Source organism: Ranitomeya variabilis, chromosome 3 (genome assembly GCF_051348905.1).
Source record: "Ranitomeya variabilis isolate aRanVar5 chromosome 3, aRanVar5.hap1, whole genome shotgun sequence".
Taxonomy (NCBI): Eukaryota; Metazoa; Chordata; class Amphibia; order Anura; family Dendrobatidae; genus Ranitomeya; species Ranitomeya variabilis.
This window is the reverse complement of record NC_135234.1, coordinates 679,106,483-679,132,728: the sequence shown is the minus strand read 5'-3', so window position 1 is coordinate 679,132,728 and position 26,246 is coordinate 679,106,483. Positions and strand designations below refer to the sequence as shown.

Genomic DNA, 26,246 nt, shown 5'->3' with positions numbered 1-26,246 from the left:
AATTACGACAGAAATATCTACCAGTCTTTAGCTGGCCTCCATTCCTCGCTGGGGCATAACTGAAAGATGTTGCAACTTAAAGTGGGGCACTCCTTTTTGGATTTTGTGTATTTTACTTTCTCTTTTACTTATGAGCACATTTGACATCTCAGTAATTTAGTAAAGTTATACAAACTTGTGCACACTACTAATTCAAGTAATTGTATAAATACACAATTACGCGGATGTTCAGGGTAACAGACAAACATACGGTAATAGATTACAAATGACGAATAAAAAAAACCCAAAACAGAAGGCAATAGGGCAGTATCTATGCTATGTAACATTTCCTGCTCCATGATTAGAAATGTTGTTTCTTTTAGAAAGCAAAATTCCATAAATGGTGTCCGCTATCTAATCCAAGCTCTTGAATTGCAAACCTGCCTATTTATTCAGTGACTTTTCCTTAGTACTATTGAAAATCCCTGCCAATAATCCAACTTTAACCCCTTAATGACCGCCAAAACTTCTTTTTACTGACCTAAAGATATAAGGGATATATATAAGGGAATAGCATCGCCATACAGGTGTCGGCTGTACAATATAGCTGACAACTTGCTTCATCAGCCACGATCAGTGTTGGGCACCGTCCATATCTGTTTAACCTCTTAGATGCTGCTGTTAATAGTGACTACATCATAAAAATAGTTAACAGTGTGGGGGCTTCCTCTTTATCCCCATTGGCACCCTGAGACCATGATCGGGTGGTGCTGATGTTTGCCATGGCAATTCATGGCCATATAGCGGCCTTAGAGTCTGCCGGCTACAGCAGCCTGTTCAGAAAATACACTTTTCCATTCCTGTCATATCACTTTGCATTAATTCCTGAAAAGCACCTGAAGAGTTAATAAACTACCTAACATCACTTTTCAATATGTTGAGGGGTGCCGTTTTTAAAATGGTATCACTTTTGGGGGGTTTCCAACATATAAGACCCTAAAGTCACTTCAAACCTGAATAAGTCCCTAAAAAAAAATGTAAATTTCCTTGAAAAAAATGAAAAATTGCTGCTACATTTTGAAACCACCTAAAATGCTAACAACATAAAATAACATTTCACAAATGGTGCTGATGTAAAGCAGACATGTGGGAAATGTTATTTATTGATGTATTTCTGTGGTATGACAATCTGGATTAAAGGGATAATCATTCAGAGTTTGAACATTACTATTTTTTTTTAATTTCTGTTACATTGCTGATATTTTTTTTAGAAAAATAAAAGATATCGACCTAAATTTACCATCATCATAAATTACAGCGCCTTGCGAAAGTATTCGGCTCCCTGGAACGTTTCCACCTTTTTCCACATATCATGCTTCAGACATAAAGATACCAAATGTAAATATTTGGTGAAGAAACAACGAGTGGAACACAATTGTGAAGTTGAGCGAAATTTATTGGTTATTTTAAATTTTTGTGGAAAATCAAAAACTGAAAAGTGGGGCGTGCAATATTATTCGGTCCCTTTAACTTCATACTTTTTTGCGCCACCTTTTGCTGCGATTACAGCTGCTAGTCGCTTGGGGTGTGTCTCTATCAGTTTTGTACATCGAGAGACTGAAATTCTTGCCCATTCTTCCTTGGCAAACAGCTCGAGCTCAGTGAGGTTTGATGGAGATCGTTTGTGAACAGTTTTCAGCTCTTTCCACAGATTCTCGATTGGATTGAGGTCTGGACTTTGGCTTGGCCATTCTAACACCTGGATACATTTATTTGTCAACCATTCCATTGTAGATTTTGCTTTATGATTGGGATCATTGTCTTGTTGGAAGACAAATCTCCGTCCCAGTCTCAGGTCTTTTGCAGACTCCAACAGGTTTTCTTCAAGAATAGTCCTGTATTTGGCTCCATCCATCTTCCCATCAATTTTAACCATCTTCCCTGTCCCTAATGAAGAAAAGCAGGTCCAAACCATGATGCTGCCACCACCATGTTTGACAGTGGGGATGGTGTGTTCAGGGTGATAAGCTGTGTTGCCTTTACGCCAAACATATCGTTTGGCATTGTTGAAAAAAAGTTCGATTTTGGTTTCATTTAACCAGAGCACCTTCTTCCACACGTTTGGTGTGTCTCCCAGGTGGCTTGTTGCAAACTTATAACGACACTTTTTATGGATATCTTTGAGAAATGGCTTTCTTCTTGCCACTCTTCCATAAAGGCCAGATTTGTGCAGTGTACGACGGATTGTTGTCCTATGCACAGACTGTCCCACCTCAGCTGTAGATCTCTGCAGTTCATCCAGAGTGATCATGGGCCTCTTGGCTGCATCTCTGATCAGTCTTCTCCTTGTTTGAGATGAAAGTTTAGAGGGACGGCCGGGTCTTGGTAGATTTGCAGTGGTATGATACTCCTTCCATTTCAATATGATCACTTGCACAGTGCTCCTTGGGATGTTTGTTTTGGAAATCATTTTGTATCCAAATCTGGCTTTAAACTTCTCCACTACAGTATCACGGACCTGCCTGTTGTGTTCCTTGGTCTTCATGATGCTCTCTGTGCTTCAAACAGAACCATGAGACTATCACAGAGCAGGTGCATTTATACGGAGACTTGATTACACACAGGTGGATTATATTTATCATCATTAGGCATTTAGGACAACATTGGATCATTCAGAGATCCACAATGAACTTCTGGAGTGAGTTTGCTGCACTGAAAGTAAAGGGGCCAAATAATATTGCACACCCCACTTTTCAGTTTTTGATTTTCCACAAAAATTTAAAATAACCAATATATTTAGTTCAACTTCACAATTGTGTTCCACTTGATTCTTCACCAAAAAATGTACATTTGGTATCTTTTGTTTGAAGCATGATATGCGGGAAAAGATTGAAAAGTTCCAGGGAGCCGAATGCTTTCGCAAGGCACTGTATTAATGTGCCACAAAAAAACAGTCTCAAAATCACTGGGATTTTTTCTACGCATTCCAAAGTTATTACCACATAAAGTGACACTGGTCAGATTTCAAAAATTTGGCCCGGTCACTAAGGGGTTAACAATATTTCTGCTGTTTCTGTGCATAGAGCCTCAGACTGAGGAAGATTAAGTCATGTTGTGTTTCTTCCATTTTCTTATTATTTTGTACACTGAACTGCCACGTCCCATCGTTTATGTAGGCCTAATGAACACCAGTTACAGGAAGGGCATAGCTTCAAGGGTGCGGTTTACAGAGCAAGAGGAACAGAGCTATTACATTTTATGTAGTTAAACCGGAAAGGTAGGCAGTGTTTATAAAAGAAAACCTATACAAAAATGTTACAAATTGGGAACAAAACAATATGGTATATACAATCACATGGTATAAAATGAATAACAAAAGAAAAAGCACTAAGCCTATGTCACAGAAATTAACCTGAACTTAGTGGACGGAAGTACTCATTGGGAAACAGACAGAACCTACAGCAAGGTGTACCTTCCAGGACTGACAAAATACAAAAATCCAAATTCTGTTTTTTTTATTTTTTAGATCAAGGTTACTCCCACATATTTCCCCTCCGTGAGCTCTTTAGTGGGGTTGTGAGATGTGCTAGGTCTGTTAGAATTTTAAGACCCCTAAATTTCAGGGTATCTTCACCCCTAGAGGTCCCAGGCCATAGATATGGTCGTCATGTTTCTTTTTGTGATTTTACTTTCTATAAGCATTGAAACATGTCATTCATCGTCCTGATCTTAAGTTGGAGGTGTTAGAATGGCCTTATTGTGATGTTAGTGAATGTGTTATCTTAGTCATTTCGCTACTATGCTGAAAATATATCTCCCATATATTGAATCAATACAACGTCCAATATTCATCAGTGACCACTGGCTCCAAAATGTCTGGGATCAGTGCTTTGAATAGAGAAAGCTCTTGCCTTGGAAGTGTACTTCTCCGCCTCTGAATATATTAATCCCAGGCTTAGTGACTGGCTCTCCTGAACAGATATCCCGATGTAATTACCTGGTCACCACAGATGCTCCCTACTCCAGTGGAGGATGAAGTGTCAGTTCTTTCTCACTTTCCCAGTTATAATTTATCTTATATGTTTAAAGCGAACCTGTCAGCTGTTTTGGCCGATATAAGATACAGCCACTGCCTTTCAGGGCTTATATAAACATTCTACACTGTGCAGAATTATTAGGCAAGTTGTATTTTGACCACATGATAATTTTTATACACGTTGTCCTACTCCAAGCTGTTCAGGCTTGAGAGCCAACTACCAATTTAGTAAATGAGGTGATGTGCATCTCTGTAAGGCCAGTCTCACACGTCCAGATAATTCCGGTACCGGAGAAATCGGTACCGGAGTTATCTGTGTCCGTGTGCTCACGTGGCACATCAGTGTGGCACACGTGCGGCAGCCGTGTGCCTACTGAGGACCACACGGACCGTGCAGGAGACAGCGCTAGAGTTAAGCGCTGTCCCCTGCTTTTGGTGCTGAAGCCGGCATTCATTCCTTCTCCCCAGCAGCGTTCGCTGGAGAGAAGGAATGAAAAGTCAAGGTTTTCTAATTTTTTTTTTTTGTTAAAAATAAAGTTCGTGGTCACCTCCCGCCTCCCACCCCCGTGCGCCCGTCCGCTTGCATTGAAATACTCACCCAGCTCCCGCGATGCCTCCTCTCAGGGCCGCAGCTTGTCCTGTGTGAGCGGTCACGTGGTACCGCTCATTACAGGGATGAATATGCGGCTCCTCCCCTATGGGAGGTTGAGCAGCATATTCATCCCTGTAATGAGCAGTACCACGTGACCGCTCACACAGGACAATCTGCCGGCGCTGAGAGGAGGCATCGTGGGAGCTGGGTGAGTATTTCAATGCAAGCAGGCGGGCGCACGGGGGGTGGGAGGCGGGTGGTGACCACAAACTTTATTTTTAACAAAAAAAAAATTAAAAAAAACCTTTTTTTTATTCCTTCTCTCCAGCAAACGCTGCTGGGGAGAAGGAATGAATGCCGGCTTCAGCACCAAAAGCAGGGTACAGCGCTTAACTGTAGCGCTGTTTCTCCTGTGGCGGTACGTGCACACAGAGGAGAGTGCACACTGTTCTCCGTGTGCACGTGTGCGGGACGCTTTGCGGACCGTGCTGCTGGAGAAACGTGGACATGTCTCCGTGTTGTGCACACGGACACACGGTCCGCGAAAAATCACTGACATCTGCAGAGACACATTGATTTTAATGTGTCTACGTGTGTCAGTGTCTCCGGTACGTGAGGAAACTGTCACCACACGTACCGGAGCCACTGACGTGTGAAACAGGCCTAATGAGGAGGGGTGTTGTCTAATGACATCAAAACCCTAAATAAGGTGTGCTTAATTATTAGGCAACTTCCTTTCCTTTGGCAAAATGGGTCAGAAGAGAGATTTGACGGGCTCCGAAAAGTCCAAAATTGTGAGATGTCTTACGGAGGAATTCAGTAGTCTTGAAATTGCCAAACTTTTGAAGAGTGATCACCGAACAATCTAGCGTTTCATGGCAAATAGCCAACAGGGTCGCAAGAAGCGCGTTAGGGCAAAAAAGGCGAAAAATAACTGCCCATGAATACAGTAAAATCAAGCGTGAAGCTGCCAAGATGCCATTTTCCACCAGTTTTGCCATATTTCAGAGCTGCAACATTACTGGAGAAACAAAAAGCACAAGGTGTGCGATACTCAGGGACATGGCCAAGGTAAGGAAGGTTGAAAAACGACCACCTTTGAACAAGAAACATAAAATAAAACGTCAAGACTGGGCCAAGAAATATCTTAAGACTGACTTTTCAAAGGTTTTATGGACTGATGAAATGAGTGACTCTTGATGGGCCAGATGGATGGGCCAGAGGCTGGATCAGTAAAGGGCAGAGAGCTCCACTCCGACTCAGACGCCAGCAAGGTGGAGGTGGGGTACTGGTATGGGCTGGTATCATCAAAGATGAACTTGTGGGACCTTTTCGGGTTGAGGATGGAGTTAAGATCAACTCCCAGACCTACTGCCAGTTTCTGGAAGACAACTACTTCAAGCAGTGATACAGGAAGAAGTCGATATCGTTCAAGAAAAACATGATTTTCATGCAGGACAATGTTCCATCACATGCCTCCAGCTACTCCACAGCGTGGCTGGCCAGTAAAGGTCTCAAAGAAGAAAAAATAATGACATGGCGCCCTTGGTCACCTGATCTGAACCCGATAAAGGACCTGTGGTCCCTCATAAAATGTGAGATCTACAGGGAGGGAAAACAGGACACCTCTCGGAACAGTGTCTGGGAGGCTGTGGTGGCTGCTGCATGCAATGTTGATTGTAAACAGATAAAGCAACTGACAGAATCTATGGATGGAAGGCTGCTGAGTGTCATCATAAAGAAAGGTGGCTATATTGGTCACTCATTTTTTTGGGTTTTGTTTTTGCATGTCAGAAATGTTTGTTTCTAAATTTTGTGCAGTTATATTGGTTTACCTGGTGAAAATAAGCAAGTGAGATGGGAATATATTTGGTTTTTATTAAGTTGCCTAATAATTCTGCACAGTAATAGTTACCTGCACAAACAGATATCCTCCTAAGATAGCCAAATCTAAAAAAAAAACCACTCCAACTTCCAAAAATATTAAGCTTTGATATTTATGCGTCTTTTGGGTTGATTGAGAACATAGTTGTTGATCAATAATAAAAATAATCCTCTAAAATACAACTTGCCTAATAATTCTGCACACAGTGTATATTGCTGTAGATAAGCCTCCGATCCGACCTAAAAGATGAGAAAAATAACTTATTATACTCACCTGGGGGCAGTCTGGTCCGATGGGCGTCACAGGTCCTGGTCCAGCGCCTCCCATCTTCTTGTGATGCATCTTCTTCTGATGCTGCCCTCCTGCTTGCTTCATGGCTCCCCGACATCGCGCTCCTGCACAGGCACACTTATCTGTCCTGTTGAGGGCAGAGCAAAGTACTGCAGCGCGTCGGCAAAGGCCTTGTTTCGGGTCAGATCGGGGGCTCATCTGCAGCATTATTGAATGCTGTAGATAAACCCTGAAAGGCAGTGGCCACATCTTATATTGGCCAAAAGAGCTGACAGGTTCCCTTTAATGTGAGGGTGATATATCCCATCTTTGGAAATGTCTATATGGATTTAAATTTTTCTGTATGACATAATCTTATTTATTTATTTTTTTTTGTTAGATGCAATATAAAACCTATATGCTTTCACATTGCTGTTATTTGGACCATTTACCTGTGTTGCAGGTGGATTTAACAGAAGAAAATATCTCTTTTTCATTGAACATACCCAAAAATTTTATCTGTGAGCATTGTTATGGAGCCTTCAGAAGTAGCTACCATCTAAAGAGACATTTGTACATCCACACAGGTAAGACAGAGATCTGGATCAGTTTGACAGCCTTGTTCCACTTTAGTAAAAAAAAATAATAAAAAAAAATATATATATGTTTGTTTGTTTTTGGAGGTTACCTATAGATGCCTCACAGTATTTTTTTTTTTATATTCAAATGTAACATAGTAGCCCATTAATGTTGGATGAAAAGTCTTAGTTATAGAGAGGTTCATCTTTTGTGTCTTGTAATTTTTATAGCTTTAACCCCTTTCTGACATCGAACGTAATATTCCGTTCATGTGACCTGGGCCTATTTGACCATGGACGGAATATTACATCATCCCGATCGCCCACGGACATGTGGGGTGCGTGGGCGATCACTGCCGGGAGTCAGCTGATTCTGACAGCCGCCACCTGGCACTATGTGCAAGGAGCGGTCACGCACCATTCCTGGCACTTTAACCCCCAATATGCTGCAATCGAACACGATAGCGGCGTTCCGGAAGCTGACAGAGGGCTGCCAGCCCCTCTGCTTTTGGATCGGAGACCCCGTGGCGTGACGCGGGGTCCCGATCATTGCCATGGTGACCCAATGTCGTCATGACAACATCCGGGTCACCAGAGCTAGGAAACTTGCTGATCATGTGCAGTGCATGATCAGCAAGTCTCCCTGTCAGTGCAGAGCTGACAATTTCTATAGTATGCAGATCCTGCTTCATCTCCATGCTGTAGAAAGGATCAGGCTGCAAAAAACGATTGTCCTTAATGGGACTAAGTAAAGTTAGAAAAAGATGAAAAAAAAAAATCAATATATATTCAATTTCTAACTACTAAATATTTGAATGAAGAAAAATATAAACAATAAAAGTACACACATTTGGTATCGCCGCATCAGCAGCGACCTGACCTATAATACTGTCCCACACGTTAACCCCTATAGTGAACACCATAAAAAACAACGCTTTATTATACTGCCAAACATAAAATAGAATAACACGTGATCAAAAAGACGGATATAAATAAACCTGGTACCTCTGAAAACGTCATTTTGTCCCGCAAAAAAAACAAGCCACCATACACCTCCATTAGCGGAAAAATAAAAACCCGCTATAAGGTCTCTTTCACACGTCCTGATATTACCAGTAGCGGAGATATCCATGTCCGTGTTTGTAATACGTGTGGCATGTGTGTGCCGCATCAGTACCACATGGACGGCCTCCGGGGAAGAAGCGATACAGTAAACACTGTTCCCCAGCACCGAGTGCTGAACACGGCTCTCATCATTCTCCCCTGCTCTGCCGGCGATCAGTGGAGAATGATGAGTTTAAATAGGAGACAGCAGGTGGCGGCTGATGGGACTACTACTCCCATCAGCCTACCCCTGCTGCTGCTAATAACAGTGACAGCAGGAGCAGTTTATGGGGGTATTCATCTGCCACCGCCTGCGCTATAATTAAAAAAAAAAAAAAAGAAAAAAAGAGATGAATGTTTTATTTCTAATAAAATACTTTATTGTGGCTGTGTCTTTATTTACAATATAACTATAGGATTAGTAATGGATAGGTGTCTTATAGACGCTTCTTCATTACTAATCCGTGGGCTTGATGTCACCTGACAATACAAAGGCGACATCAACCCCACAAATATGAACCCCACTTGCCACCGCTACAGGGAAAATGGGAAGAGCTGTGCAAAGCGACAGAATTGGCGCATCTAATTTGTCAAAATGGGGAGGACCCCACGCCGTTTTTTTAATCAATTTATTTAGGTAATGAAAAAACAGCTTGGAGACCCCTCTATTCTTGATAACCAACCTTGCTGAAACTGACATCTGTGGGTTGCAGCCCCCTGCTGTGAGTTTTTCCTGGCTGGTTATAGAAAATGCAGGGGAACCCACGCCGTTTTTATTCATTCATTTATTTATAGAGCAGGTGGTGGTGGCTGATAACTACCCCATCAGCCGCTCCTGCTGTCACTGTTATTTGCAGCAGCAGGGGTAGGTGTTATGATCCGGTGACCTTGGAGCCGCATGAAAACTTTCTCTGGAGTCGGTGGAACCTGTACTGACCGCAAATCCTGAACTAACACCGCAACTAGAAGTAGCCGTGGGGTGTGCCTAACAAACCCTAGACACCTCGACACAGCCGGAGGACTAAATACCCCTATAGATGGAAATAGGAATGCTATCTTGCCTCAGAGCAGACCCCCAAAGGATAGGCAGCCCCCCACGAATAATGACTGTGAGTAGGAGAAGAATAGATACACGCAGGTAGAAAACAGGATTTAGCAAAAGAGGCCACTCTAGCTAAATAGGAAAGGATTACAGATTACTAGGCGGTCAGTATTAAAACCCTTCCAAAAATATCCACAACAGATAATACAAAAAGTTCCACAATCTAACTAAAGACATGGAATGTATATCTGCCACCCCAGAGAATCCAGCAAGACTGAGAAAATACTGACACAATCTAAGCTGGACAAGAAAACACAAAGAATAGCATTGAATTGTGAAGCACACAGCATGTGTACCACAGGAAAAAAAAACAGACACTTATCTTTGCTGATTTGGCAGAAAGACAGGAGAAACCAGGCAGAGGTCCAATACCTCCCAACAACAATTGGCAACTGGCAAGGACTAATGAATCCAGCACACCTAAATACCCCAGTCAGAACTGCAATCAGCAGACACACCTGACCAGGACTGCAACCCAGGGACAACTGCATTACCACCTACTACCACCGGAGGGAACCCAAAAGCAGAATTCACAACAGGTAGGCTGATGGGAGTGATAGTCCCATCAGCCGCCGCCTGCTGTCTCTTTTATCATTTAAATATAACTCCTCATTCTCCCCTGCTCGCACCGATCGCTGGCAGAGCAGGGGAGAATGATGAGAGCCGTGTTCAGCACCTGGCGTGTCACACGGATGACATCCATGTGTGTTATCTGTGAACATGTGTGCTGCAAGTTTTGCGGCCCACGCTGACATTAAAAAAATGGACATATCAGCATGTTGGAAACACATGGAAGCACACTGACATGTGCACAGACCCATTCACTCAAATGGGTCTACGTGTGTATGTGTCCTCGGTACGTGTGAAAACTGTCATCACACATACCCGAGACATGGACGTGTGAAAGAGGCCTAAATCTGGTATTGCTGTAATCGCACCAACCCGAAGAAAAAAAGTCACCTAATCACTTATACAAAATGGCTCCTTCCCCCCCCCCCCCCTACAAAAGAAATCCAGCAAATCAAATTTGCTGCTCCCAAATGCCCCCCTCCCTTCTGAGCCCCAATGTGCCTAAACAACATAATGCTTCCACGTTTGGCATTTCTGAAGCGATGAGAGTTCGCCTAACTTAAGGGTGCATACCTCCAGAAGCACAGGCTTGGCATAACGTACTGGTCACTACAACGTACTGGTCACTACAACGGCAGTTTGCAATTTTCACTCGGCAACATTCACTGCTTTTTTCTGGAAAATGCCCATGGAGTCAAAATCATCACTATACCTGTAGATAAAGGGGTATAATTTCCAAAATGGGGTCACTTGAGAGGGGATTCTGCTCTTCTAGCAATTAGGGGCTCTGTATATGAGTCCGCAAACTGTTATAGGAAAATCTTCGCTCCAGGAGGCAAATGGCAATCCATTCCTCCCGAGTCTCTTCGTATGGCTAAGCAGTACTATACAGCCACATATGGGGTATTGCCGCGTTCAGTAGAAATTGTCGGACAAATTTTCATGTCATTTTACCCACTTCTTTTGTGAAAACATAAAATCTTTGGCTAAAACAACATTTTGGTGGTAAAAATGTAGTTATTTTGTCTTCACTTCTCAATGGTATACAATTCTGTGACACACCGGTGGTATCAATACGATCACTGCACCCCTAGATGAATTGAGAGGTGTAGTTCATAAAATGGGGTCACTTACGGAGGGCTCTGCTGTCCTGGCACTTCATGGGCTCTCCCAGTGGGTCATGGCACCTGCAAACCATAACCGTAAAATCTGGTGCTTCTTGCCTTCTGAGCTTTGCACTGTGTCTGAAAAATATTTCCCGATTTACATGTAGGGTATTGGTGCACTCAGGGAAAAAATGGACCTCAGTTTGTTATAAAAAAAAAAAAAAATCTTATTAGCCCTTAGAAAAATTATAAACTTGGGGCTAAAACAACATCTTAGTAGAAAAATGTAATTTTTCTTCACCGCTCAGTGGTATAAAATTCTGTGAGGCACATGTGGTGTCAATATGATCACTGCACCCCTAGATGAATTCATTGGGAGTGTATTTTGTAAAATGAGTTCACTTATAGGTGGTTTCTGTTGTTCTGGCACCTCAGGGCTCTGCCAATGTACATGGCACCCTCAAACCATTCAAGGAAACTCCAATATGATGCCTCTTCCCTTCTGAACTTTGCACTGTGCCTCAAAAGTAGTGTTCCCCTACACATCGGGTATCGGCGTACTCAGGAGAAATTGCACAACAAATTGTATGGTGCAATTTCTTTTGTTACTCTTGTGAAAATGCAATTTGGAGCTAAAATAACATTTTTGTGTGGAAAACGGGATTTTATTATTTTTACGACTCAAACTTCTGTGAAGCACCTGGGGGGTTCAAAGTGCTCACCACACATCTAGATAAATTCCTAGATGTGGGCCTAGTTCCCAAAATGGTGTCACTTGTGCCTAAACAGTGGAAACGCCCCACATCAGGGGCTCTCCAAACGCAACATGGCTTCTGATCTCAATTCCAGCTAATTTTGCATTGATAAAGTCAAAGGCGCTCCTTCCCTTCCGAGCTCTGCCATGCGCCCAGACAGTGGTTTACCTCCACATATGGGGTATCCGTGTACTCAGGACAAATTGGACAACGACTTTTGGGGTCCAATTTCTCCTGTAAGGCTGGTTTCACACTTGCGTTTTGATCTGCAGCGTTTGTACAGAAAAAAACGCATACGTTTTTTTTGTACGCGTTTGGCCGCGTTTAACGACGCATGTGTTTTTTGCTGCATGCGTTCTGTCGCAGAAATGCAACATGTAGTAATTTCTAGAGGCGTTTTTTTGCCGCAAAAAAAGCATGCTTTTTTTGCGGCAAAAAAACGTATTGGCTATGTAAACGCATGCGTTTTTAAGCACATGCGTTTGCTTGCGTTAAAAACGCATGCGTTTTTATAGAAAAAAACAAGAATACACCCTGATAAGCCACCCCCCACCATCAAGGTGATAAAGGGATCCTAACCCTAACAATATGACAGTGAATACTCTACGAGTTAATATTTTTAGTACTCTATAGCAATACCGCATATCTTGGGGTGTCCACATTGAACAAAGCTTTTTATTAGAAGAATGTCCTGGTCACCAGGTCAACATCCCTATGGATCCCTAGGATCCCTAGGGGTAGGGTAGGGTTAGGGTTTGGATCCCTTTATCACCTTGATGGTGGGGGGTGGCTTATCAGTGACCTGGTGACCAGGACATTCTTCTAATAAAAAGCTACCCCTAACCCAAACCCTAAGGATCCAAACCCTACCCCTAACACTAACCCTAACCCTAAGGATCCTAACCCTAGCTATTTCTATTTATAGTGGGTTTTCTAGTTGATTTTGATGATTGGCAGCTGTCACACACTTCTCAGCATGCGTTTCAAAAACGCAAACGCATGAAAAAACGCATGTAAACACGTCAAAATGCCACGTTTTTTTTACCGCATGCAAAAACGCATGCGTCTAAAAAAACGCAGCGTTTGCACGCGTTTACATGCATTTTTTCACCACCTGCGTTTTTTTTTTAAACGCTGCGTTTTTAAACGCAAATGTGAAACCAGCCTTACCCTTGGGAAAATAAAAAATTTTTTGCATCTGAAGTAAATTTTTGGGGAAAAAAAATAAAAGTTAAATGATCACTTTCTTTTTCCATATGCCAAAAGTTCATGTGAAGGATCTGAAGGGTTAATGAACTTCTTGAAGGTGGTTTTGAGCAACCTTGAGGGGTGTGCACTTTTTAGAATGGTGTCACTTTTGGGAATTTTCATTCATATAGACCCCTCAAAGTGACTTCAAATGTGATGTGGTCCCTAAAAAAAAAAAAAAAGTTGTAAAAATTTAGAAATCGCTGTTGAACTTTAACCCTTATAACAGTTTCCAAAATTGTGCTGATGTAAAGTAGACTTGTGGGAAATGTTACTTATGAAATATTTTGTATGACATATCTCTGTGATTTAAAGGGCCACTGTCACCCCCTCCAGCCGTTATAAACTAAAAGAGCCACCTTGTGCAGCAGTAATGCTGCAGTCTAACAAGGTGGCTCTTTTAGTTTTTGATTCCGTTATTCCCTCAATAAAGCGTTTTAAAATTTGCCCTAACTACCTGTCTGCAGACCTGGAGGCGGTCCGAAGCCTCCTCTGTGAATCTCCCAACGGCCGTCACTCTTCTCTTCTGGGGATGTGGTCGCCGCCCCCTGAGCGCTGTTTCTTCTTAAATCCGGCGCCTGCGCTGTGCGTGCCTGCCTGGGACAGGCGCAGTCTTCATTGTCCGTCATAGGTCAGATGCAGGGTGCCTGACTGCGCCTGTGCGGGCAGTGCGGCCACCCTGTTGCTGAATCCCCGCCCCGCACTGTGTTATTCATTATGCACAGTGCGGGGCTGGGGTTCCTGGGCATGCGCACTGCGCTGTTCAGACGCTCCCCCGCCTTCCAGCGTTGTTATTTGCGGCTGCTTCATTCCAAACGCTGGCAAGGAAACCTGTATATTCCGGCAACGCTGGAAGGCGGGGAAGCTGGGGGAGCGTCTGAACAGCGCAGTGCGCATGCCCAGGAACCCCAGCCCCGCACTGTGCATAATGAATAACACAGTGCGGGGCGGGGATTCAGCAACAGGGTGGCCGCACTGCCCGCACAGGTGCAGTCAGGCACCCTGCATCTGACCTATGACGGACAATGAAGACTGCGCCTGTCACAGGCAGGCACGCACAGCGCAGGCGCCGGATTTAAGAAGAAACAGCGCTCAGGGGGCGGCGACCACATCCCCAGAAGAGAAGAGTGACGGCCGTTGGGAGATTCACAGAGGAGGCTTCGGACCGCCTCCAGGTCTGCAGACAGGTAGTTAGGGCAAATTTTAAAACGCTTTATTGAGGGAATAACGGAATCAAAAACTAAAAGAGCCACCTTGTTAGACTGCAGCATTACTGCTGCACAAGGTGGCTCTTTTAGTTTATAACGGCTGGAGGGGGGTGACAGTGGCCCTTTAAGGGCATGAAAATTCAAAGTAGAAAAATTGTGAAATTTTCACCTAATTTTCCTTTATTTCACAAATAAATGCAAGTCATATCAAAGAAATGTTACCACTATTATGAAGTACAATATGTCACAAAAAACATTCTCAGAATCATCGGGATCCATTGCAGCGTTCCAGAGTTACCTCATAAAGGGTCAGGGGTCAGAATTGTAAAAATTGGCCTGGTCATTAATGTGAAAACCACCCTCAGAGGTAAAAGGGTTAATATCTTGCGTATGGAGATGTTTGTTCACATTCTCCAGGTATATAACCATCTGATAATTCCTTTTTGCTTCTCAGGAGAGCGACCATATGAATGTGATATGTGCGACATGAAGTTTATTCAGAAATATCATCTGGACAGACACAAACGGGTTCACAGCGGAGAGAAGCCGTACCAGTGCGAGCGATGCCTGCAGGTACACTGGCCTTTGCTCATCTATGTCAGTCTCTGGCCAGCAGCCCCTCTTCTGCCGAAAGCCCGGTCTGTAGGAGGAGGATAAGCCTAGAAGGGATGGTGCAGCCAAAACGAGTACATAAAAATATACATCTTATTGAGCTGATAACATACAACTGATAACAGACAAGTGTATTAAAATAGGAGAGCAAAAGAGGGTGACAAAACACCGCAGGAGGAATGAGGTGGATAGTGATAATAAATATATATATATATATATATATATATATATATATATATATATATATATATATATATATATATATATTATATTTATCTATTGATAACATAAAAATGATGGATGAAGAGCAACAAAGGTAGGTGGCAGTCAATGAATATAATAAAATAAAAGTAGAATAATTGATGCCAAACAAATCATATGCAGTAAAAATAGAACAAACATTCAATAGAGTGAGACCACATAATAATAAAAGCAAATATAAAACTCCACCATACCCATAGCTTCATCCCACTGGAATGGCGCAAGCCCCAACGCGTATTTCGGCGTAAACCTTCATTGGGGCTGGCGCCATTCCAGAAGGAGGAAGCTATGGGTATGGTAGTGTTTTATATTTGCTTTCATTATGTGGTCTGACTCTATTGAATATTTGTTCTATTTATTTACTGCATTTGATTTGTTTGGCATCAACTGTTTTACTTTTATTATAGTCATTGACTGCCACCTACCCTTGTTCCTCTTCACCCATCATTTTCATATCATTATATACATATTCTATATATTTATTATCACTATCCAGCTCATTCCTCCTGCTGGTTTTTTTTCTCGGCCTGTTGTACTTTCCTATTTTAATATACTTGTCTTTTATCAGTTGTGTGTTATCAGCTCAGTAAAATGTACAGTACAGACCAAAAGTTTGGACACACCTTCTCATTTAAAGATTTTTTTTGTTTTTTCATGACTATGAAAATTGTAAATTCACACTGAAGGCATCAAAACTATGAATTAACACATGTGGAATTATATACTTAACAAAAAAGTGTGAAACAACTGAAAATATGTCTTATATTCTAGGCTCTTCAAAGTCGCCACCTTTTGCTTTGATGACTGCTTTGCACACTCTTGGCATTCTCTTGATGAGCTTCAAGAGGTAGTCGCTGGAAATGGTTTTCACTTCACAGGTGTGCCCTGTCAGGTTTAATAAGTGGGATTTCTCGCCTTATAAATGGGGTTGGGACCATAAGTTGTGTTGTGCAGAAGTCGTGGATACACAGCTGATATTCCTACTGACTAGACTGTTAGAATTTGTATTATGGCAAGAAAAAAGCAGCTAAGTAAAGAAAAATGAGTGGCCATCATTACTTTAAGAAATGAAGGTCACTCAGTCTGAAAAATTGGGAAAACTTTGAAAGTGTCCCCAAGTGCAGTGGCAAAAACCATCAAGCGCTACAAAGAAACTGGCTCACATGAGGACCTCCCCAGTAAAGGAAGACCAAGAGTCACCGTCTGCTTCTACATGCCTCGTTCCCACCGTGAAGCATGGAGGAGGTGTGATGGTGCTTTGCTGGTGACACTGTTGGGGATTTATTCAAAATTGAAGGCATACTGAACCAGCATGGCTACCACAGCATCTTGCAGCGGCATGCTATTCCATCCGGTTTGCGTTTAGTTGGACCATCATTTATTTTTCAACAGGACAATGACCCCAAACACACCTCCAGGCTGTGTAAGGGCTATTTGACCAATAAGGAGAGTTATGGGGTGCTACACCAGATGACCTGGCCTCCACAGTCACCAGACCTGAACCCAATTGAGATGGTTTGGGATGAGCTGGACCGCAGAGTGAAGGCAAAAGGGCCAACAAGTGCTAAGCATCTCTGGGAACTCCTTCAAGATTGTTGGAAGACCATTCCCAGTGACTACCTCTTGAAGCTCATCAAGAGAATGGCAAGAGTGTGCAAAGCAGTCATCAAAGCAAAAGGTGGCTACTTTGAATAACACTTTTTTGTTAAGTATATAATTCCACATGTGTTAATTCATAGTTTTGATGCCTTCGGTGTAAATTTACAATTTTTATAGTCATGAAAATACAGAAAAAGCTATAAATGAGAAGGTGTGTCCAAACCTTTGGTCTGACCTGTATATTTATATGTACGCCATTTTTTTTTTATAGGTTTTTCTGGTTTCTCGGGTATTTTCAGCCTATATCACGCTTGAGTTTGGTGCTATAATAATTTGATGGCTGCCCATTGTGTAGGGAGAGGATGCAGGGGAACATCTCGTGCTGCAGCTTCGCATCAGTATTAGGTTATGTCGACAGCCATGGTGTCAGTGCTGAACTGGTAATTTTAGTCAATGAAACCTGTGAAATTGAAGAATACAGTGTGTCCGTAAAGTCATGGTGCACTTTTGACCAGTCACTGGAAAGCAACAAAAAACTATAGAAATGTGAAATCTGCTCCAAATAATAGAAAAACTCTCCCGGTTTCGTACCTATTCAGTGCAGTTTGATGTTGGCTCCATTTGTTGCCCTATACACATCCAAACGATAGTGAAGTTCTTGCCACACACGGGTAAGGACGTCTGGTGTAACAGAGTGAATAACGTCTGTGATTCTCTGTTTTAAGTGATTAATGTCGTTGATACATTCAATGTACATATGTTGCTTCACATAACCCCAAAAGTAAAAGTCTAAGGGCGTCAGATCCAGGGATCATGGTGGCCATGGCTTGACAGAACCCCTGCCTATCCACCGCCGGGGGAATGTTCTATCCAGAAACTCACAAACAATGGTGGCGTAGTGTGGAGGAGCGCCGTCCTGTTGAAAGACGACACCTTCTGGAAATTGTGGCAATTCCAACATGTTAAGATGCGTGTTTGCCATCACAGACCGCTCCGTGAAAAAGGATGGGCCTATCACCTTTTCATGCATCAGGCCACACCACACGTTCACTTTAGGGGTGTCACGTTCGTACTCAACGTAGGCATCAGGATGTTCAGCAGCCCATATTCGGACGTTATGGCAATGAACATGTCCACAGATATGGAAGGTCGCCTCATCGCTAAACACAATCTTCTGCAAAAATCTTGCATCATTGTCGATCTCATGAAGCATATCTGTAGCAAACACGCATCGTTTGGCTCTATCCGCCGCTTTGATAGCGTGCAACAGCCGCAATTTGTACCCCGTAAAACAGAGACGTTTCTTTAAAGGGAACCTGTCACCCCGTTTTTTCAATATGAGCTAAAAATAGTGTTCAATAGGGCCTAAGCTGTGCTTTACAATAGTGCCTTTATTATCCTCTGATTCTCCACCTTTGCTGCCAAAATACCTTTGTAAACTCGCCGTTTTCGGCTGTCAATCATCCCGGTCCAGTCCGATGGGCGTTGGCTAATCTCTGATTCTCACCACCTTCGGGTTTTCACTAAGAAACTTCTTCCCGCCGTTGGCATTGTATTTCGCGCCTGCGCATTACAGTGTAATCTCGCGCCTGCGCATTATGCTTTGCCCAACTGTGGGCATAGCATACAGCACATAATTGCGCATGTGCGGGTTTACACTGTAACCTCTGTGCCCCAGAAGTCAGCATATGCAAATTGTGTGGTTACAGTGAAAACCAGCGCATGCGCAATGATGTATTGTATACTTTGCCAACAGTTGGGCAATACATACTGCACATGCGCTAGTGCCTAATGCACTGCGCAACCGCCAAAAATTAGCGCGATCTGTGCCATTCACAGATCGAGTTACGTCTGACACGCCGAGGAGCGGGGGGAGAGACAGCGATTTGGCAACGCCCATCAGATCGGGGTGAAAACGAACGGCGAGTTTACAAAGATTTACACTATTGTAAAGCACAGCTCGGGCCCTATTGAACGCTATTTTTAGCTCATATTGAAAAAACAGGGTGACAGGTTCCCTTTAACACCTTATGAACTGTAGTCTTGCTTAGGTGTAATTGTCGAGCACACGCACGCACAGATTTTTTAGGGCTCCTTAGGTAGCTATCCCGTAAAGCCTCTACAGACTCGTCACTGACTGATGGCCTACCAGAACGGGGTTTCTCCACCAAACTGCCGGTTTCCTTCAACTGCTTTTCCCACCGAGTAATGTTATTCCTATGTGGTGGCGCTTCCTTATAAACGCACCAATATTCTCGTAGCACTTTAGTCACGGATTCGAATTTAGCGAGTTACAGACACACTGAACTTTCCTCTGTATCGTCCACATCTCGACTGGCATGGAAAACCACACAGCCTGCATAAGCTTGTGGTTCCATGATGTCACAGACCTGGCAGTGTATTAATCAGAGTTCAGTTTATCAGGGGTTAATCTGACTGGGGGCTCAGCAACAGCTTAAATGAGTTTGTTGTTTGATTGGTTCTTGTTATTTCTCCTCATGAATGGGTCTGATATGATTGGGCCAGAGAAAGGGCGCCAAAATGTAAACTATAAATAGATCCTGTGACTGGTCAAAGGTGCACCCTGATTTTACGGACACATTGTATAAAGGAAAATGTAGAATACAGAGACGTGTGTGCTGCTTATCTGCCCGTGTAGTTTCTGCCGGTTTATGTAGTTCCCAAATTTGATGCAAAGTGTGTGAGTTACAAGTGATAATATTTTTGATTAATGTATGTTCTAGTAGGATCATGTTAATTTGATTGCATGTTTAGCTTGGAAAATTCTCCAAATTGTGTGATGTGCCTACAGACTTTTTTATGAACCAACAGTATGCTGAAAGAGTCCTTTTGTAATGTAATGCCTCATCGGCCTGCTTTGTGTAATGCCTCATCAGCGTGCTTTGTGTGATGCCTCATCAGTGTGCTATGTGTAATGCCTCATCAGTGTGCTTTGTGTGATGCCTCATCAGTGTGCTATGTGTAATGCCTCATCTGTGTGCTTTGTGTAATGCCTCATCAGTGTGCTTTGTGTGATGCCTCATCAGTGTGCTTTGTGTAATGCCTCATCAGTGTGCTTTGTGTAATGCCTCATCAGTGTGCTTTGTGTGATGCCTCATCAGTGTGCTTTGTGTAATGCCTCATCAGTGTGCTTTGTGTGATGCCTCATCAGTGTGCTATGTGTAATGCCTCATTGTGCTATGTGTAATGCCTCATCAGCGTGCTTTGTGTAATGCCTCATCTGTGTGCTTTGTGTAATGCCTCATTGTGCTTTGTGTGATGCCTCATCAGTGTGCTTTGTGTAATGCCTCATCAGTGTGCTTTGTGTGATGCCTCATTGTGCTTTGTGTGATGCCTCATCAGTGTGCTTTGTGTAATGCCTCATCAGTGTGCTTTGTGTAATGCCTCATCATTGTGCTTTGTGTAATGCCTCATCATTGTGCTTTGTGTAATGCCTCATCAGCGTGCTTTGTGTAATGCCTCATTGTGCTTTGTGTAATGCCTCATCAGTGTGCTTTGTGTAATGCCTCATCATTGTGCTTTGTGTAATGCCTCATCAGCGTGCTTTGTGTAATGCCTCATTGTGCTTTGTGTAATGCCTCATCAGTGTGCTTTGTGTAATGCCTCATCAGCGTGCTTTGTGTAATGCCTCATCAGTGTGCTTTGTGTAATGCCTCATCAGTGTGCTTTGTGTAATGCCTCATCAGTGTGCTTTGTGTAATGCCTCATCAGCGTGCTTTGTGTAATGCCTCATCAGCGTGCTTTGTGTAATGCCTCATTGTGCTTTGTGTAATGCCTCATCAGCGTGCTTTGTGTAATGCCTCATCAGTGTGCTTTGTGTGATGCCTCATCAGTGTGCTATGTGTAATGCCTCATCTGTGTGCTTTGTGTAATGCCTCATCAGTGTGCTTTGTGTGATGCCTCATCAGTGTGCTTTGTGTAATGCCTCATCAGTGTGCTTTGTGTAATGCCTCATCAGTGTGCTTTGTGTGATGCCTCATCAGTGTGCTTTGTGTAATGCCTCATCAGTGTGCTTTGTGTGATGCCTCATCAGTGTGCTATGTGTAATGCCTCATTGTGCTATGTGTAATGCCTCATCAGCGTGCTTTGTGTAATGCCTCATCTGTGTGCTTTGTGTAATGCCTCATTGTGCTTTGTGTGATGCCTCATCAGTGTGCTTTGTGTAATGCCTCATCAGTGTGCTTTGTGTGATGCCTCATTGTGCTTTGTGTGATGCCTCATCAGTGTGCTTTGTGTAATGCCTCATCAGTGTGCTTTGTGTAATGCCTCATCATTGTGCTTTGTGTAATGCCTCATCATTGTGCTTTGTGTAATGCCTCATCAGCGTGCTTTGTGTAATGCCTCATTGTGCTTTGTGTAATGCCTCATCAGTGTGCTTTGTGTAATGCCTCATCATTGTGCTTTGTGTAATGCCTCATCAGCGTGCTTTGTGTAATGCCTCATTGTGCTTTGTGTAATGCCTCATCAGTGTGCTTTGTGTAATGCCTCATCAGCGTGCTTTGTGTAATGCCTCATCAGTGTGCTTTGTGTAATGCCTCATCAGTGTGCTTTGTGTAATGCCTCATCAGTGTGCTTTGTGTAATGCCTCATCAGCGTGCTTTGTGTAATGCCTCATCAGCGTGCTTTGTGTAATGCCTCATTGTGCTTTGTGTAATGCCTCATCAGCGTGCTTTGTGTAATGCCTCATCGGCGTGCTTTGTGTAATGCCTCATTGTGCTTTGTGTAATGCCTCATTGTGCTTTGTGTAATGCCTCATTGTGCTTTGTGTAATGCCTCATCAGTGTGCTTTGTGTAATGCCTCATCAGTGTGCTTTGTGTGATGCCTCATCAGTGTGCTTTGTGTGATGCCTCATCAGTGTGCTTTGTGTGATGCCTCATCAGTGTGCTTTGTGTAATGCCTCATCGGCGTGCTTTGTGTAATGCCTCATCGGCGTGCTTTGTGTAATGCCTCATCGGCGTGCTTTGTGTAATGCCTCATTGTGCTTTGTGTAATGCCTCATCAGTGTGCTTTGTGTAATGCCTCATCAGTGTGCTTTGTGTGATGCCTCATCAGTGTGCTTTGTGTGATGCCTCATCAGTGTGCTTTGTGTGATGCCTCATCAGTGTGCTTTGTGTAATGCCTCATCAGTGTGCTTTGTGTGATGCCTCATCAGTGTGCTTTGTGTGATGCCTCATCAGTGTGCTTTGTGTAATGCCTCATCAGTGTGCTTTGTGTGATGCCTCATCAGTGTGCTTTGTGTAATGCCTCATCAGTGTGCTTTGTGTGATGCCTCATCAGTGTGCTATGTGTAATGCCTCATTGTGCTATGTGTAATGCCTCATCAGCGTGCTTTGTGTAATGCCTCATCTGTGTGCTTTGTGTAATGCCTCATTGTGCTTTGTGTGATGCCTCATCAGTGTGCTTTGTGTAATGCCTCATCAGTGTGCTTTGTGTGATGCCTCATCAGTGTGCTTTGTGTAATGCCTCATCAGTGTGCTTTGTGTAATGCCTCATCAGTGTGCTTTGTGTAATGCCTCATCATTGTGCTTTGTGTAATGCCTCATCATTGTGCTTTGTGTAATGCCTCATCAGCGTGCTTTGTGTAATGCCTCATTGTGCTTTGTGTAATGCCTCATCAGTGTGCTTTGTGTAATGCCTCATCAGTGTGCTTTGTGTAATGCCTCATCATTGTGCTTTGTGTAATGCCTCATCAGCGTGCTTTGTGTAATGCCTCATTGTGCTTTGTGTAATGCCTCATCAGTGTGCTTTGTGTAATGCCTCATCAGCGTGCTTTGTGTAATGCCTCATCAGTGTGCTTTGTGTAATGCCTCATCAGCGTGCTTTGTGTAATGCCTCATCAGCGTGCTTTGTGTAATGCCTCATTGTGCTTTGTGTAATGCCTCATCAGCGTGCTTTGTGTAATGCCTCATCGGCGTGCTTTGTGTAATGCCTCATTGTGCTTTGTGTAATGCCTCATTGTGCTTTGTGTAATGCCTCATTGTGCTTTGTGTAATGCCTCATCAGTGTGCTTTGTGTAATGCCTCATCAGTGTGCTTTGTGTGATGCCTCATCAGTGTGCTTTGTGTGATGCCTCATCAGTGTGCTTTGTGTGATGCCTCATCAGTGTGCTTTGTGTAATGCCTCATCGGCGTGCTTTGTGTAATGCCTCATCGGCGTGCTTTGTGTAATGCCTCATCGGCGTGCTTTGTGTAATGCCTCATTGTGCTTTGTGTAATGCCTCATCAGTGTGCTTTGTGTAATGCCTCATCAGTGTGCTTTGTGTGATGCCTCATCAGTGTGCTTTGTGTGATGCCTCATCAGTGTGCTTTGTGTGATGCCTCATCAGTGTGCTTTGTGTGATGCCTCATCAGTGTGCTTTGTGTAATGCCTCATCAGCGTGCTTTGTGTAATGCCTCATCAGCGTGCTTTGTGTAATGCCTCATCGGCGTGCTTTGTGTAATGCCTCATCGGCGTGCTTTGTGTAATGCCTCATTGTGCTTTGTGTAATGCCTCATCAGTGTGCTATGTGTAATGCCTCATCAGTGTGCTTTGTGTAATGCCTCATCAGTGTGCTTTGTGTGATGCCTCATCAGTGTGCTTTGTGTGATGCCTCATCAGTGTGCTATGTGTAATGCCTCATTGTGCTTTGTGTAATGCCTCATCAGTGTGCTTTGTGTAATGTCTCATCGGCGTGCTTTGTTTAATGCCTCATCAGTGTGCTTTGTGTAATGTCTCATCGGTGTGCTTTGTGTGGTGCCTCATCAGTGTGCTTTGTGTGATGCCTCATCAGTGTGCTTTGTGTAATGCCTCATCGGCGTGCTGCTCACATTTTTTGCCTTGTACGTCTGTCGTTCTTTAGACCTACGGGGGTGTGTGCTTCACATGTCCTGTTGAACGTAGCAGATGATTGTGCTGTGACCCTAGCTTGCTTACTGACGCATTGTTCTTGATGCTGTCCTTTTTTACTGATATTGCATTTTTTGTTTTCTAGGCCTTTTCACGAACAGACAGACTTCTGAAACATAAGCGGATGTGCCAGGGCTGCCACACCAAAATTGCCGAAACAGAGTATGTGTTGTAGCTTATGAATGTGTTTGGCACGTCCTGTAATCTCTACATGCAGATTATGTTCTTTTACTCGGGACGTAAATATTCTCAGTCCTGTTTTTATTATTTCAGCATCTGAAAAAAATGTACTGACAGGCACGGTACTGGTGACAGGATGACTTTTATATAAAGCTGACCACTTCCGGCTCACAATTGTGCACCGTGACATTTCCTAGGCTCAGATTATTATGATCTATAAACTATATAAATGTGTATATATAGAAATGTATATCTATGTAGAGCGACTCTGATGACAGAGCGCCCCTGATTGTCGATACACTCGGAAAGCTGTTATAGCAGTGATGGCTGATATTTGTTTGTTTACCCCGAAAAGACTGCTGGTTCTGTGTGCAGCGCCTCTCTATTAAGGAGGTACAACATTTCTGCCGTACTAGAAATTACCTAAAATATTTCTACTATTCCTTGGTTCTTCCGCTTTTGGAGCAGGGGCTACTGACTTTCCTTTTAATGGGAATATGTCCTCTACCAATGAACTATGGTATAAATTAAGTTTTTATTTTAAATATTACTTAGAGTTATTCTCATCTTAAGGAGCGCACCGCTCCTCTGCTTCTTGTCAGAAGGCAACACACTCCTGAAGATTGACTGTTCCAGCGATTCAGCCACCTTCAGAGCAGCGCTCCCAAGGTCTAAAGCATAGAACAAGTGTGAGCTTCTCGTCAAGGAGACCGTCTACTGCTGATAGATCTCAGCCGTGGTTGGTAACCTAGGCAGTAAGCAGTAATCTTATAGATTTAAAAATCCCTCTCTTGAGAATGGTGAGGTTTTTTTTACACTAGCTATTTTTACTACCTTTTTTAATTAAAAAAAACCCTTTTAGGAATTGTTTTATGTCACTATCTATATATAAAATGAAAATCATGCCTATCTACTAAGGCTTGTTTCACACTTCCGTCTTCCAAATCTGCACAGGATCCGTCAAGACTTTGAAATGACGGATCCTGTGCAGATTGTGGAAAACGTGTGCACTGGGCCCGTTTTTCTGACGGACCCGTCGAGCCTATGTGCACCTGTTGTGTATGCGTCTTCGCAGTGGTTTTCCGCTGCGAAAACGCATACACAACACAAACCAGGTTAAAAAAAAAAAAATCGCAGTATTCTCACCTACCGGCGTTCCCGCACAGCGATGCTCCCGGCAGCTAGCGTTCCTAGTAATACATTGCGAAATCTCACGAGACTGCGACTTCTCGCGAGATTTTGCAATGTATTACTAGGAAGTAACGCTAGCTGCCGGGAACATCGGTGACGCTGCACGGGAACTCCGGTAGGTGAGAATATTGCGATTTTTATTTTATTTTTTTTTATTTTTTTTTTAAATTATTTTTAACATTATACAGTATCTTGTTACTATTGATGCTGCATAGGCAGCATCAATAGTAAAAAGAGAAAGAGCGAGAGAGAATTTCCCTGACTGGAAATTCTTCCACGCATGCTCAGTTCGAAAAGACGGGACCAGTCGCTGGATTCCTGCTTGTCACAGGCAGTGGCGCATCCTGCGCCCATAGGCTACTATTGTAGCCAGTGACAGACAGCGCAGGATGCGTCACTGACCGATTTTCCGACGTGCAGAAAAAATGTTCCTCTGCCCGACGGATCGTTTTTTTACGCAGGATCCAGTGCACGACGGATGAAACGGATGGCCATCTGTCACAATCCATCGCTAAGGCTACTTTCACACTAGCGTCGTTCGACGCACGTCGCAATGTGTCGTTTTGGAGAAAAAACGCATCCTGCAAAGTTGCCCGCAGGATGCGTTTTTTTCTACATACACTTGCATTAGCGACGCATTGCGACGGATTGTCACACGTCACATCGTGCGACGGATGCGTCGTGTTTTGGCGGACCGTCGGCACAAAAAAAACGTTCCATGTAACTTTTTTGTGCGTCGTGTCTGCCATTTTCTACCGCGCATGCGCGGCCGAAATTCCGCCCCCTCCTTCCCGGACGGAAGTGTGAAAGAAGCCTAAGGCTGCTTTCACACTAGCGTCGGCACGGAGACGTCGCTATGCGTCGGCATAACGTGCCGACGCGCGTTGTGAAAATAATGCCCGACGTGGGCAGCGGAAGCAGTCTTACGACGCGACGTGTGGCCATACGTCGCAATGTGTCGCTAATGTTAGTTTATGGGAAAAAACGCATTCTGCAGACAACTTTGCAGGATGCGTTTTTTCTCCTTTCTTGCGACGTACAGCCAACAACGCTAGTGTGAAAG

General features: G+C 43.4%; 1 protein-coding gene across 4 annotated transcripts in view; it reads left to right on the top strand.

Annotated features, from left to right (window-relative positions):
* The window catches only part of ZNF740 (zinc finger protein 740), a 60,361-nt gene that overhangs the window by 16,448 nt on the left and 17,667 nt on the right, over positions 1-26,246 (top strand). For all 4 annotated transcript variants that reach the window (XM_077298010.1, XM_077298007.1, XM_077298008.1 and 1 more), the window contains exons 5-7: positions 7,226-7,349; positions 14,888-15,006; positions 23,898-23,974. In XM_077298010.1, the coding sequence (XP_077154125.1) occupies positions 7,226-7,349; positions 14,888-15,006; positions 23,898-23,974 (320 nt within the window). The remainder of the gene's footprint in view (positions 1-7,225; positions 7,350-14,887; positions 15,007-23,897; positions 23,975-26,246) is intronic.